The sequence below is a fragment of the Coccinella septempunctata genome, chromosome 4, assembly GCF_907165205.1.
Source record: "Coccinella septempunctata chromosome 4, icCocSept1.1, whole genome shotgun sequence".
Taxonomy (NCBI): domain Eukaryota; kingdom Metazoa; phylum Arthropoda; class Insecta; order Coleoptera; family Coccinellidae; genus Coccinella; species Coccinella septempunctata.
Window position 1 is genome coordinate 29,612,119 of NC_058192.1, and position 16,729 is coordinate 29,628,847.

The window sequence follows — 16,729 nt, forward strand, 5'->3', positions numbered from 1 at the left end:
CGGGTAATTTAGTTAAGCTTTTTTGTATAGTTCTTTTTTTTACTGAATTAAAAATTGTTCAAAGTGTTTCGAATTTGTTTTGTATTATATTGAAAAATTTTCACTACATAAGTTGGGAACCCCCTTTGGGAGTTGAGTTTCGGGCAATTCAAATTTAAATATTGTGGATTCTTTCATTGAATTTATATTCAAAATAAAAAAAATTATTGAAATGAAGAAAACGAACCATAACACTACCTACCCCTATATTTTATTATGAAAATTGATTCCTCATACAATTCCGTATTTTTTTTTTACTCAGAACGAGATTCTCCCGTTCTGTATTCAACGCAATAATATACCCGAAAGTGTTGGTGACCATAGCATTTGGTTGGCACTTTTTTGTAGCTCTATATTTTCTTAATTGAAAAATGGCTTGAACCCATGCGCCAATACAGGTTTAATACAAAATCAATTACATAAGTATACTTACATGCCACACTCTGGGGAGTTTGAGAGAGTTGTGGTTGCGTGAAAGGCTGGTAGGCTGGGTAATGCTGGCTTTGGAGTAGAGCAACTTGTGGTTGTACATAATTTTGCCTTTGTTGTGGTGGATTATAGATACCAAATGGACTTATGTATACATTTGAAGCCATTGGAGGTACTTGCATGAATTGATGTGGAGAGTTTTGATATATCTGCAAAAGTAATAAAAAACTTATAATACTATCGTTAAGGGTAGTCATGCGGAGATTAAATGGTATACAAGGTGTTCCAAAGTCGGCACCATTGCCAACTCCGTTATTATTGATGATTCGAATTCGGTTGAATGGGCAAACTAGTAGCATTTTTAATGGCCTTCTCGATGCCGAAAACAAAAATGGACAGTCGCGTTTTCAAAATATTTCATAAAATGAAATTTTATGCATTTCGTTTCGTAATAATATTCTCAACAACAACGCTCATATCACCTTTCTTCCTAAAGTTGAAAATGAGCGACTTATGTGGAAATATTTATTTCATTAGTACAAACAATGTCTCTGTTTTGGCGAATGAAACCTCGTGACCGAACACCTAATTTTGGTACTTATACGAATGACAATATTTTTTTGGGTGGATGGACAATTATAAGGTTATATTCGCCAAAACAAAGAAATTTTTTGTATTAGTGAATGAAATAAATATTTATATGTGAGTAGAGGACTATATTTTGTTCAAGACTATTGAAAGATCATTCCTTAATTATCTCATCCAACACTCAATGTGCAAGGCAGAGGAGCTATCTACAGATTTAAGTTTAAACACATAAGAGAAAAATGTACAGTGTGCTTCACGTAAGCGGGTTAATGGATTTTGTAACTTATTGGGCGAAATTAAAAAGTGATGATATTTTTCAAGGGTTAAATGAATGTGTTATGCGAAAAATCATCAAACGTTATTGAGGAAAAACCATTAAAAATTTTTTCGCAAATTTAATGATTTTCAAAATTAAAATTTTAGCAAAAATATTCATTCCATATTCTCATCGTTCTATGGAAAACACAGTTTACGCAATGCCTAATTTTTGAATTCTAGAGAGCTGACTTATACTGACCCTGTTAGGGCAGCAATTTGGCTAGGAACGGTTTTGTATTATCAAACTCTTGGGCGGAACTCAAGGGTTCCGCGGACAACCATTTGGATTTTTTACTCGGAAATGGTGTCTCGTACGTCAAAAAGACAAGAGACCGAATTTGCCCCAGATTAAATTTGGATTTCAAGAGCAATTTTTATTGTTGGAAATACCAGTGGCGTATCAGTTTTTTGTCTGAAAATAATCAGTCTTGATGCAGTACGGACTCACACTGGTAGAATGAAAAAAAATATTGTTATGTAATAAGTGCTCCTTGAGCTTAAATCCTATGTCCCAAATTTCATACAAGTATTAAGCAGTGTAGAAAATATCTATAAAAAAACATGTCCTTCGTTCTCGAGATGCTCTATGAGCATCGAATTTTGGACACCTTGTACTTATTTAAACTGGTATTATATAACTCCGTGATTCATTGATAAATAATTTTGTAGTTTTCTTTTTTTTACCAGTCCTGTGAATAGGTAGCGTAGCCTACATCTACAGGTATATTTTGCAATTGTTAATATGCTCTTGCAAATATAATCATCTGGTTTCAATAAATAAATAAATATTGATGTTTATTTTCAGTATTCTGAAATGGATAGAATTCTTAGGAAGGAATTTACATATTTGGAGAAACGCAACGTTATTTCTGAAAATCAATTAAAATTTGTTCCTCCACGAGAAACAGTGTATGCGTATGCAGAGTATGTATTTATTACAAGAGGCCTCGTTTATTTTTATTTAATCTATAATCTTCAAATTCTGTATTTTTTTTTTAATAAATTTCGAATCAAGATGTAGCAAATCCAACACCTTATTTCATTAATATCAATAGATTCAAAACAACATTTAGATGAAAAATAACATCCAGAACATTAAACGAAGCATCACTTTTGTTTTGTCGCTAAGGATGTTTTTTCTCAGCTCGAAAAGTCGAGTACTTCGGTACGAAATATTTTATTTTACCTTCACCCACCTGAAGGTGCTATTGTGATAGCGAAATACGTGTCGTTGTTTAAAAACTCATTTTTGTGAAAATCATATAATCAGTTCAAGTTCAAAAGTGAATACTCTTCTTTATGTATACTACTTATTGTCAAATGCAAACCAACGTCCGTTTTCAGCAGTAGGCCAAGAGATCCTCCTCTAAGGGCGATTTGCCTTAAAAATAAATACCGATGCTAAAAACCGAGCCAAAAACACTACTCTTTGCTCTACGAGACCAGTAGCTAATAGGTACTACCCACTCCTGATAGGTGATCGGTGCTAACTTCACTTGTATTAATTTTGTCAAACTGACGTGGATTTATTTTCATTTGCGTTTTGTAAAGTTCAAAAATCTCAATTCTCCCGTGCTTTTAATTTGCTTTTTCCGACCTGGCTCCAGGGTTAAATTAGAGTGTTACTTTGACCCGGTCTGATTATTTTACTTCAGTTTGGTATCTTTCGCGTCCGACGAAACACAACGGTTTGGATAAATGGAGCATTTTCCGCATACTCTGAATCTGCTAATTTTGCCCCTCGTCCCTTCCACTCGGTGCTTAGGAAATTAGCATATACCATAGCTCACTAAAGATTAGGAAGGCCATAAGATGGCTCCGAAATGCGTTGTTACCTATACGAGGATGTATTGATATCTAGTTAGCCTAGACCAGTTCCATGCATAAAAAAAATATTGCGTTACCATAGCAACGAACAATTACTCATTGGAAGTGTCAGTGTGAAGTTTGAGGTCAAAAAAGTAACCAGAGTTACGCAATAAATTGAAAGAAAGAAGATGTCCACCGAAATTGTGAAAATCGAAAAATTTGAGTATGGTTCATGTGTTTAAGGCCCCGTACTTTCAAGTGCGAATAACTAAATTTATTCGATAAATAAGTCTTATTCTTAGGATAAATAAAAATGCAGTCTTTTCACTTTCAGATAGTGTTATTCATCGGATGTATGGTTATTTTTTGTGTGATTTTCACGGAATATTTGCTTCGTAGTTGGAATTATGGCAATTTCTACAATGCGGTCTCTTATTTTACATTAACCAGTGAAAAGTCGTACACCGTGTTTTCACAGAATTGTTATTCCTCAAATAATTTCATCTGAAAGCACCGAAATAAGTTATCCTTCAGATAGGAAATTATTTGACGAATACTTATTGACAGTGAATAAAATTTATTCGAAGGTGAAAGTACCGGGCCTAAATGGGTTAAGAGGTAAGCAGATTTACGAAGATATGCTTAATACCCTTGGTGATCAATGTCCTTCGTATGCAACTGTGAAAAATTGGACTGCAAGCTTCAAAAGAGGTAAATTTTCTATTGAAGATGATGACCGATTGGGAAGGCCAGTTTTTGTGTCAGTCCCCTTAAATATTGATGCAGTTCATGACATGATATTATCCGACCGTCGAATTGAGCTGAAACGGATATCTGAAGCACTGAATATTTCATACTAACGCGTTCATCATATAGTTCACCTCAATTTGGACACATGCAAACTTTTGATAACTAATTTCATATGAACTGTCAGCCTTATTTTGTTGCTATTGTAATGATCAACTGCATTTATCAAAATCATTCCTAGCAAGATTTTCATATTTACAATGAAAACAACGTCGTGATTCTTCCCGGTTTAGTCCCCGAAGTACGTACTTCCTGGAGTAGGCCGGAAAATGATACTTTTTCAAAGAAAAAACGTCCGGGATGTACCCACTTACGGAAAAAGTAGTTTTTCGTAATGACAATGTTTAATGTGACTGTGACAAACAAGATCAGGTTGACTAATGGGCCGTATGCACCGTTTGATTGAACGAAGTTTGAGCTCTAAACGACGTTCAAGCATAGAATCTCTCATTTTGAAGACGAGGTAATTTCCAACTTGTTTTCAACATCTTCAGTTTTGAAAGATGAATTTTTAAAATATCGTTCGAGCTTAAAATTCTTTTTAACTTTGAGAACTGCTGATAACGGCCAGTTTCAATCAAATTTAGTTAGGGCCAATTTCACCAAACGTTTATTTTACTCCGCTTACTCAAACTCAGATTAAAATTCAAACAAACTGTTTCCAACATTAACATCTTCTTCGTCTATGAATTGAAGTAAGGTGGGTAGAGAGATACTCCAATTAAACCGAAGAATATGCTAGAGCTTACGCTCCTGATCTGCCTGACTAAAATATTTGAGATATAGGACGTTGCCGCTTATACGAAAAAACACTACGAGCTTTGTTATTTCAAATGGGACATCATCTTTTTTAAACTTTTTTGCTTCTCTAGCCTCATCTAGGTTTTTTGTGTAGCACTTCTCTATTTCTATTACTTTCGTAGATATTAAGGGTTTTCCCCTTGCTAAAAACATGGATCCAAAGAAATAGGCATAGAAAAGATATTACATATCTCAGTAAGTTGAAATTTTGGGTCACTGAGGATGAGTTCCGTGTTTCGTGTAGAAAAAACTTGGTGATATATATGGTTCTCCAAAATTCTTCGTCTTATCACTCGATACAAAAAGGGCAAAATGTTGATTTATCAAATGGAACGCCCTACTTTTAATCTGATATTCTCAAATAAAATCAAAATACATATTGGATGATGTATCATGTTCCAATGCGAAAACCTCATCGTTTCGGAAATAAAGTCGAATTTCTATGGAAATGAGGGTTTTCAGCGTACTTCTGTTGCTAACGTGGAATTACTACCACGTTAATTTTATTATATTCTAAAACCATTGAAAACTCGAGTGAAGGTGTTTGTCTCATTCACACGAGGAATTGTGTTTGTTAGATCAAATTAGAAAGGCATTTTGAAAATCCTCACTTTCATAAAAATTTGACGTTTATTTCCGAAACCAGGTGGTTTAGGTTGAGGAACATGATACATCATTAGATGCGTATTTAGATATTCTCTGGAAATATCAGATTAAAAGTAGGGTGTTCTATTCGGTTTTTGCCGTTTTTGTATCGAGTGACCAGACAAAGAAATTTCGAACATTCTGTTCATCTCATCTAATCTTCTCAGTGACCAATTTTCAAAATTTCAGCTTCCTAAAATATGAAATGTCTTCTTTGCCTATTTAATTGGATCTATGTTTTCGGCAATTTTTTTTGCAAAACCGTCAATATCTACGAAAGTACCAGAAATAGGGATAGGGAAGTTCAAGACAAAAATACTCAGATGAAGATAACGTTATAATAAATAGGTGTCCTTTTTGAAATAACAAAGTTTGTCATTTCACATGATGTATGAATCAATTTAATTTTCATTCATTTATTCTATGGTTTCGACGATAATGGTTAACTACCATACACCAGACAAAATATTATTGTTTGTTCACTATTAAGGTAAATGGTTCATTAATTGGCAGAAATAATTAAAATTATTTCTTTAATTTTTAAAAATCACCAGTGCGAGAACCATACAGCAGATTTAACATCGAAATTGAGTGAAAATTCGATTGATATACAGAGCATGCTTTAAGGAAAAACAAACGTTGTTTATAACTCAGTTGTAAATACATATTTCGAAAACGAACGGAGTTAATAATTAATTAAAATAATTAAAAAAAAAATAATACGACCAGTTTCATAATCAAATTTAAAGTCAATTAAAGTTAAAAGCTTCTGCTATAGTCATTTTCACGACCAGTTTCATAATCAAGGTCACTTCTTGAAGCTTCCTTCAAACCTACTAAAAATGACACTAAAGGAAACTTTAGGCTTAAAGGTACTTTAAATTTGATTAACTGGATGTAAAGGTTGAAACGATATGGTTTTGAATTTAATTTTAGAAGTTGTGCCCCTGGAATCAAAAATCGACGTTTCCGAGAGTTCTGTCGACGCGTCGTGAAGAGCCGCTGTTTCGTTTTCAATGACCGACTCTGTATATCGATAATATATGATGGAGTTTCATATCTTCCTTCTATCTAAACTTTGGTCATAATGCTTAATCAATACATTTTATTACTTTTTTCAACATTCGTGGGCAATAGTGTATCATTCAAAGAGTTTATTATGATGGTTATTATTCATGCGGATGACGACTATGACTAGACGTGAGGGGAAGTAGAGTTTGGTAAATCATCCAGATGAACACTAGCCATAGTATACGATATAGTATACATGTTTTATTATTCGAAATGAAAAAATTGAATATATGTTTTATTTTCAATAATATCTGTATTAATTTCAATATCTCAATACTCGCAACGGCCACTTTTGACATTTCAATATTGCTACAAAGCAATATCTCTATGCTCAGTGTCTCAGCCTATGATTTTGACCATAAAGTTTAATAGATCAATGAATAAAAAATAATCATAAACCACACGTGATTAATGAATTCTTGATAGACAATCAGTGAATAATGGCTCATTAATCCCCAAAGATTTATGAAGGTCATAATGCTTAAGGAATCACATAGATTACTATCTGCATCGATTCTGGATAAATTTCATAAATAAATATCAAGATATAGACTTTAAAGCTTAGATTACAGCAAAGTGTTAAAGGGTAATTTCTTACAGTGGCGGCCCGTCAGGGACGGCAGGGTCGGCAGTGCCGACCCAAAATTTCGCGAGCAGCAAAAATGTGAATTCTCACTTGTGTAAAATAATAATGTATTAGAAATTCTCCAAACATTACATAGCTCTCAATAAATTTTATAAAAATATTAGGTATATGATATCTGATATCAATGGAATATGGAACTCTTTGAAATACGCTGTTTCAATTTAAATCCTACTCGCTCCGTAGACAAAATACGCTCATCTCCAATCGAGCTATGAAGACAGCGCCGCAGATGCCTTCTCTAGCGACCGAGTGACCGACCGTTCGTTCTGTTCATTCTAGTACGGCATGCCGGATGTAGATTGTAAACATATCGAAGGAGCGCTAATATCAATGAATCAAATTGCTTCAAACTTGAATAATTTTTGTTGGAATTTCATTCGGATAACAATTAAAATTAGATAAGCTTTTTATTTAATATTTTTTTCGCCAATATCCGATAGTTTCAGTTTCACATAACAAATTACAAGAGATCGCTGTTATTTAAAACGAATTTTTAATGTATTTGTTAATTTTTATAAACGTGAGTGCTCAATATATAATACTAATGAAATTTCGACAATTTTTTAAGACCTTTTCAAAGAATAAATACCAAAACTATGATGAAAGTTGATATTGTTGGCTCAATACTTCGAACGGTGTAGGACATATAGGTCCGGCAGGCAGCGACCCTGCCGACCCTAGAATGCCTCTCTTCGGTAACTCGAAGAATGATCGTTCGGGATATCTCGATTCTATCGTTTGCGCTTGAGGTGATGTTAATTTCTCGCAAATCTCAATTTCGTTAGAATGCACTTTTGTTTGTTTTTCCAATTTTATTTTATGGATAAGCATTTTTAGAGTATTTTTATTTGTTATATATATTTTCGGTTCTCTTTTTCATATTTGTTCCGAAATTATGTTTATTTTTCAAGTGGTATGCAGGGCTAAAATAGTTATTTCTCAACCATTTTTTATTTTCCGGATAATCTTCAGAGATTATTGAAACAGAAACAAAAATTTTGGCGAAACTCCACTATGAGAAACTAACGCACCCAGTGCAGTACCCCATGGTGATGTGGAAACCTGCATAATACATAGGTATAGAAATATTTGAAAAAAAAAAATATATATATATATATATCTGCCGACCCACGATAAATATGCTCGAGCCGCCACTGATTTCTTAGTGTTCACAATGATTTTGGATATAATAGATAGTAATTGAATGCATAATTTAAGTGGACACAAACCATGAGAGGCACCAGTTTCTTATGCTGGTTGATCAATTGTTTGCATTGTAGGGCTTGAATAATTCATTTAGATATGTATATAAAAGTAATAATGAATTTAACTTACTCTTTGTGGATTGTTAGCCATTCTAGCATTTTGGTTAGGAGGTCCTGTTGGTCTGTTATAGAACTGTTGTGCAGATCGTGCTGTATTTTGTTGTGGATACTGAAAAAAAATGAAAAATATTCAGTGAGAAATGTGAAGTGCCCTCAATTAAAGCTAGTCTCGATCATGAAGAATTTTAAAATTTGTTTGTGCATCATTATCATTATTTATTGTTGTAACTTTTTTATTTTATTGGTAAAATTGTTTCCGTCTGATATTTTCGAATGAATGATGAGGTTTTCAGGTTATTTGCACGTTATTTAAACACTATCAAATCTTTTAACAATTCTTGTCTATCTGCTTAACCGAGGTAATCTACGAATTTTTATGGGACTTTGACGGTTAGAAAGAAGAAACTCCAAAGAAGGTTTTAGACCACATTATTCTTTTCAAATCCCAACTATTTTTCTGGCATTTTGGAAAGAGTAACTAAAATAATGAAAATTCTTCGTCCTAAGCGGGCGAACACACTTAGTTATCGATAGAACAAAGCTGAAGAATATCAGAAAATATTCTTGAGTAATAGTGAGTAGTTATACAGAACGTTTCATCATAAACTGGACAAACATATATAGTAGGTAAATGACATCGGGAGAATCATTTTTGCCTTATGAGATATGTCATAAGGCATATATGAGAGGTTCAGAGCTGAAGTGAACCAAGTCCATTCGTCCTAGTTTTGAGATGAATGGCTTAGAAGTTGTTTTTCACCCATGAATTCAAAAGTGACTTCTTTAGATTTTGAAAGATAAGAATGCAAGCATATGAATAATAATAAATAATGAAGTCACTTTTGAATTAATTGTTGATAGACAACTCCTAAGCCATTCATCTCAAAATTAGGCTGAATGGACTTGGTTCACTTCAGCTCTGAACCCCTCATATATACCCCGTTCAACGTCGTATGTGCGCAATATTCTAATGAGTCTGGTCAGTTATGTATAAACCTCAAAGTAACGGTTTCTGACCACATCTGAGTTTTTTGGAGTGCTCAATTCAGTCTTTCTTCCCAAAACATTGGGAATACGATTTCCGAAATACGGCAACCACCATCCAACGTAAAGCTTATCAGCCAAAAAGTCGGGATAGCTACAAACGAGACTAGTGATTGCTACTTATATTTCTTCAGAATTAGGTTTTTGGTATTTCAATGAAGAATACTATTTCATCATCACTCTACTTTTGCTCATTCAATTTCCTTGTCAAATTATGAATAAAAACTCAACAGCTTTCCCTCACACTAAGTTCTTTTCGAGTTTTGTCAATAGGCGTTTAGATTTTTGAATTCGTTGAAACTAAAGTTTAGCCGGCTAAAGATAGAAGAAACTAACATTAGCATATGCTTGAAGCTAAATCTAAGTTTAGCCGTTAGTTTAGGTTCACACCTATCTTTAGCCGTAACATATAATATGCAAATTCAGTCTAGGGATCATGCCGAATTGAACATTGCGAATCGAACGTGCCGCTCCTTATAGTTCGAATGATGACGTTCGGTATAATGTGGACGCGACATTATTGAACAGCGTCAAACAGCAGTAAACACTGCTGCTAGTTTTTGAAGGAAGTGTAAGCAGTTCTCCTCTAGATATCACATCTCGTGAATGAGAACTGAAATATGAAATTTTTCTGCAGAAACTATCAAAACATGGATGTTATACAAACTTTGAAATTTTCAGGTAAATCTATGACAAAATATAAATGGAATTCACCAGAAACATGTCAAACAATGTGATAGTCAAGTTAGAATATGATATACAATTATCATCTAGAATCTAAACTATCAACAAAAGTTATTCCAGATTATGTCACTGGCACCCGGATCCACAGAGACTCCCCCGACCAGACCTCACGCTTTCTCCAACGTCATCGGGCTTTATCCTCTTTCATTAGTTTATAATTCATAACCTATAACTTTGCTGGGACTTCATAGAGGATGATTCATTGTGAAATTCGCATGCAGGTACCGATACCGGAGTGCCTCTTAATAATCTAGATTTTATGGGTCTATGTTTAATTTATTACCAAGATACAGGTTGATTAATTGATTTTCCCATTTTTTTCAATCAAACATAACTTATGAACCACCCCACACATTTTTTTTATTTGCTTTGTTCATTCTTTATCCATATAGTTGTGTCGATAAAAAAATGAAAAAAGACTCGGCCTTATGGGCATCTAGTAAAAACAATACCTTTTATATTAATATTTTATTAAAAAAATTTGAAAATACCCGATAAAATAAATAAGACTATATTTACTGTATTTGGTTTTTCCGCATACACTTTTCAATTTCAATGTAGATTTTATGTAGATGTTTCGATAACGAGGTGGAGAAAATTTCTCAAATGGTTCTTTCCCAGAGTTTTTCCATAAAATCCTTATTGAACTTGAAACAGATTATACGATATTCACAAAATGAGTTTTCAAACCACGACACGTGAAGGTAAACTAGTTTACCTTCACCCACCTGAAGATGCTATTGTTATACCGAAACACGTGTTGTGGTTTAAAAACTCATTATCAGTTTCAAGTTCAATTATGGATTTTCATCATGCTTCGGTCACATCAATCCAATAAGAAATCCTTATTGCGTTCATTGTACGCCATTGAAAAAAGAATTTGAAATGAGAAGCATGTTCATTCCGAAGAAAGCATAATTTTATATGTATTAAACAAAAATAACGTTGCAACAGATCAACATTTCAAAACAAAATAAAAAACTAGGATTATCTTTATCCGCTTCCGAAGCTAGTAGATCTTTTTCCTATGATGCATTCCGTATAAGAATAATAATGATAAGATAGCGCAGTCTGTACATATTGACAAATTCAGTATATATTATGATAAACTTTCTTCAGGTTTCATTACAAGAATTTGGAGATATCGAACCTGAAGTGTATTATGGAGTAAATTTAATGAAACGTATACTGCTTTATTTTATTATAATCATCAGAAGAGATGATTATTCACTTGTTGAAGCTAGAAGTAGAGACTGCAGACGTTGAACTGGCGGGCAATTCTCGAATCAGGCGACTCGACAAAGTATACGCTAGTTACATCGTAACGCACAGAATTCTCAAATAGCTATTCTTGAGCGGGCGACCCTGCCGTATACGAATATTCTGTGCGTTGAATGCGTGCGTCTAGCAAAGTGTGGTTATAAGTGGGCGACTAGTGTTCGGTCGCATGAAATTCGAACGTTCTTTCCGTTCAGTGGAACATTCAAACAGTTGTTTTTATTGTGAAAAAGCTGAAAGTGATTTAATTACATTAGAAAACTCAATTGTGATCGATGAATTAATATGGTATCTTCGAATTTAATAGCTTGAAGTTCTAAATGAGACAGAATTCCAATTTCAAATGTTCAATGACCACCTCACACATTTCACGAGTGGGATGATTTTTCCAATTTTTTCCAACTGAGGGCAGAATATTCGTCAAGTTTTTTTTCTGTACTATACAAGCTGTCCCAAGATGTTCCATACAGTCATTGAGCCGTATTCATGAGGAAAGGTTATGCTTATAATTGCAGAAAATGAAGGAATTCCTTGAGCTCGCATTCATAATATTCCGAATAAAATCTCGGCTCTAACACAATCCTTCGATGAAATTTTGTTTCTAATCACCACCCCTCTAAAAACAACCCCCCTTTGTTTTAAATTGCACCCTTATAATTTAAAATGTTTTCACTCTAAACGATTCCCTAGTAAAAGAAAAATTTAAATTGTAACCTTACATTCTGTTCACTTGTTCACTCTAAACGATTCCCTAATAGAAGGAAAAGAAAAACACGTTAAAAAAATCAAATTGAATTAGATGTCGAACTAAAACAAAGTTACCACCATAGAATTTGAAATTATCGTATTACTATAATTTTTTTTATTGTCTGTATTGAGTGCCTTGGGGCACTAAAAATATTTCATCATGGTGAAATATTTTTATTTTTTTTATATTTATTTATTATAAATCGCAAAAATGGTGGATATGCCAGAATTTATAATTATAATTTTAAAGGATTGAATTTGCGTAAGAAAATGAAAAATTGTTTTAACATATTTTTTTCTTTACTGGGGAATCGTTTAGAGTTGAAAAAATATAAGGGTGCAATTTGAAAAAATTATTTGGGAGTAGATTTTAGGGATGGTAATTAAAAAAAAAATTAATGACGTATTATGGTTATAGTTCCTGATTCCATTAAGTTAAAACTTTTTGTTTGAACTTTCTATCTTGTCTGAGAGCCGAGATATTGACTGTATCCAACATCTTGGGACACCCTGTATATTTTTTAAATTTTCAAATACATATTGCATTAAGATTCTCTGCCACTGGTAGTTATCAAATGGGTGAGGCTTCCAACATATTTTTAGCTGTTAGACTGTGAGTTTTAAATTTATCACAAGTATTCAATACATGTTAGAATGTTATATTCAAAAATTCTCAGCAATAAGAGAAGTAATTAAGATGATGTTGCTCTTATTCTTCCCATCTAAAAGTTTCCTTTCTTAAACGGAACCATCTTGAATTCAAAATGTCAACTTGGGAACATGCGCAGCTTCATTTGATTCAGATGAACCCACAATTTTGCCATGTTGCCAGAATGTATAGTACGAGTCGCCCAATTCCGTAGCGTATACGTAGTAGATAGTTTCGGGAATAGATCGAATCGGTTCTATGCGCTATCATCCGTGCGCCCTGTCTCGCATTAGTCCGGGAGGCAGGGCCTTTTTTTTCAAGGAATTTCATCCCGGCTGAAATTAATACTGTATGTTGTAGTCACATTGCAAATGACGAAACTGCCCGTCAGCTGGTCAAGTAGCGGTGGGTGCGCGCGTGGGAGGCGGCGGAACTTGGAAAAAAATGCAAAATCAAGTGATTTTATCCCGGCTGAAATTTTTTATATGTAATATTAATGTTGAATAGAAACGAAATAGTGAAGTCAGCCGATAGGCGGAGGGTGGAAAATACGTCAGTCGAGCGCGTGACCTGGGGAAAAAATTTGAAAATCAAGTGATTTCATCCCGAATGAAAACACCTCCATATGATTTCTTACATATATGGAAATATAAAAATGACCGTCAGCTGCGTGTTTAGCGGGGGAAAGACCGTCAGTCAGATCATTGAAAATTCCGCGCGCCGTATAAATGCATAAGCGCGCTCATACATTTTTGCTCTGACTGACGGTCTTTCCCCCGCTAGACACGCAGCTGACGGTCATTTTTATATTTCCATATATGTAAGAAATCATATGGAGGTGTTTTCATTTGGGATGAAATCACTTGATTTTCAAATTTTTTTCCAAGTTCACGTGCTCGACTGACGTATTTCACAACCTCCGCCGATCGGCTGACTTCACTATTATGTTTCTGATTAATATCAATATTACATATAGAAAATTTCAGCCCTGATAAAATCACTTGAAATTTTGCATTTTTTCCCAAGTTCCGCCGTCTCCCACGCCCGCACCCACCACACTTATTTTCAAAGAAGCGCTCGTTGAATTTTTAATAGACGATTGGTTAAATGATCACATGGCATCGTGGATTGGGAATAAAACAGTTTTCGTAAACTATATGGAATGCCACAAATATGAAGTTGAACAACATAAAATTCAACGATCATCGGATCGATTGTTAACGTGTCCAGGTCACGAAGAAGCAGACAAATATATGGTTTTCCATGTCTGTCACTTGAAATCTGCTGTTCATGTAACTCCATATGATTTCTTACATATATGGAAATATAAAAATGACCGTCAGCTGCATGTCTAGCGGGGGAAAGACCGTCAGTCAGAGCAAAAATGTATGAGCGCGTTCATGCATTTATACGGCGCGCGGAATTTTCAATGGTCTGACTGATGTCTTTTTTCTCATTAGTTAATCAGCCTACGGATATTTTAACATTTATATTTATTCAAACTATGATTTCGATCAATATCAAACGGGTTTGTTACGATTCGCCCATGATACATGTAGGTAAAGCAGTCACATCATATAACATAGTTAATTATAGTATATTTATTTCATTTCTACAATTAATTTACATATCACAGATATGTCAAAATAAAATAGAAACATGTCAAAGCAACAACAAAAAAATATATCTCAGGAGCAATTTTTCTTTTTACAAAATTCTCTAAATTCTCCCAAGTTATAAGGTTCACACTGAAGTATGTAGCTGTAGCTGTGAATCCTTCTCCGAAATAGGTCAAACTGATCACCGGTGTGAACCTAGCAGACCGTTTCCAGCAGACCGTTCGACGGAAACACCCGAACGCGGTGACCAGTGGCGTACAGCCAAAATTTTATAACACGGAAACTATTCGCCGGAGCATAACCATATTTGGAATGTAGGACCTTCATATCGACGTGATTAACCACAAAAAAAATCAGCGACTCGCATAGGGATCCAGGGGGTGATTCGTCATCCCCTAAATTTCAAAATTTTATAACACGCGAACTATTCGCCGGAGCATAACCATATTTGGAATGTAGGATCCTTATATCGATGTGATTAACCACAAAAAAAATCAGCGACTCGCATAGGGATCCAGGGGGTAATTCGTCATCCCCTAAATTTCAAAATTCGATAACACGGAAACTATTCGCCGGAGCATAACCATATTTGGAATATAGGATCTTTATATCGACGTGATTAACCACAAAAAAAATCAGCGACTCGCATAGGGATCCAGGGGATGATTCGTCATCCCCCAAATTTCAAAATTTCATAACACGGAAACTATTTGCCGGAGCATAACCATAATTGGAATGTAGGATCTTTATATCGATGTGATTAACCACACAAAAAATCAGCGACTCGCATAGGGATCCAGGGGGTGATTCGTCATCCCCTAAATTTCAAAATTCGATAACACGGAAACTATTCGCCGGAGCATAACCATATTTGGAATATAGGATCTTTATATCGATGTGATTAACCACACAAAAAATCAGCGACTCGCATAGGGATCCAGGGGGTGATTCGTCATCCCCTAAATTTCAAAATTTTATAACACGTGAACTATTCGCCGGAGCATAACCATATTTGGAATGTAGGATCCTTATATCGATGTGATTAACCACAAAAAAAATCAGCGACTCGCATAGGGATCCAGGGGGTGATTCGTCATCCCCTAAATTTCAAAATTTTATAACACGTGAACTATTCGCCGGAGCATAACCATATTTGGAATGTAGGATCCTTATATCGATGTGATTAACCACAAAAAAAATCAGCGACTCGCATAGGGATCCAGGGGGTGATTCGTCATCCCCTAAATTTCAAAATTCGATAACACGGAAACTATTCGCCGGAGCATAACCATATTTGGAATATAGGATCTTTATATCGACGTGATCAACCACAAAAAAAATCAGCGACTCGCATAGGGATCCAGGGGGTGATTCGTCATCCCCCAAATTTCAAAATTTTATAACACGGAAACTATTGGCCGGAGCATAACCATATTTGGAATATAGGATCTTTATATCGACATGATCAACCACAAAAAAAATCAGCGACTCGCATAGGGATCCAGGGGGTGATTCGTCATCCCCCAAATTTCAAAATTTTATAACACGGAAACTATTGGCCGGAGCATAACCATATTTGGAATGTAGGATCTTTATATCGATGTGATCAACCACACAAAAAATCAGCGACTCGCATAGGGATCCAGGGGGTGATTCGTCATCCCTTATAATTCGAAATTCGATAACACGGAAACTATTCGCCGGAGCATAACCATATTTGGAATGTAGGATCCTTATATCGATGTGATTAACCACACAAAAAATCAGCGACTCGCATAGGGATCCATGAGAATAGTTTCCGTGTTATCGAATTTCGAAATATAAGGAAAGACAAATCACCCCCTGGATCCCTATGCGAGTCGCTGATTTTTTGTGTGGTTAATCACATCGATATAAGGATCCTACATTCCAAATATGGTTATGCTCCGGCGAATAGTTCACGTGTTATAAAATGTTGAAATTTAGGGGATGACGAATCACCCCCTGGATCCCTATGCGAGTCGCTGATTTTTTGTGTGGTTAATCACATCGATATAAAGATCCTATATTCCAAATATGGTTATGCTCCGGCGAATAGTCTCCGTGTTATCGAATTTTGAAATTTAGGGGATGACGAATCACCCCCTGGATCCCTATGCGAGTCGCTGATTTTTTGTGTGGTTAATCACAT

The 16,729-nt window shown here is 34.8% G+C and overlaps 1 protein-coding gene across 3 annotated transcripts in view; it reads right to left on the minus strand.

The window, feature by feature from the left end:
• The window catches only part of LOC123311455 (eukaryotic translation initiation factor 4 gamma 3-like), a 123,084-nt gene that overhangs the window by 59,895 nt on the left and 46,460 nt on the right, over positions 1-16,729 (minus strand). For all 3 annotated transcript variants that reach the window (XM_044895441.1, XM_044895442.1, XM_044895440.1), the window contains 2 exons: positions 8,489-8,587; positions 473-677 (listed from right to left, as the gene is read on the minus strand). In XM_044895441.1, coding sequence (XP_044751376.1) covers positions 473-677; positions 8,489-8,587 — 304 coding nt within the window. The remainder of the gene's footprint in view (positions 1-472; positions 678-8,488; positions 8,588-16,729) is intronic.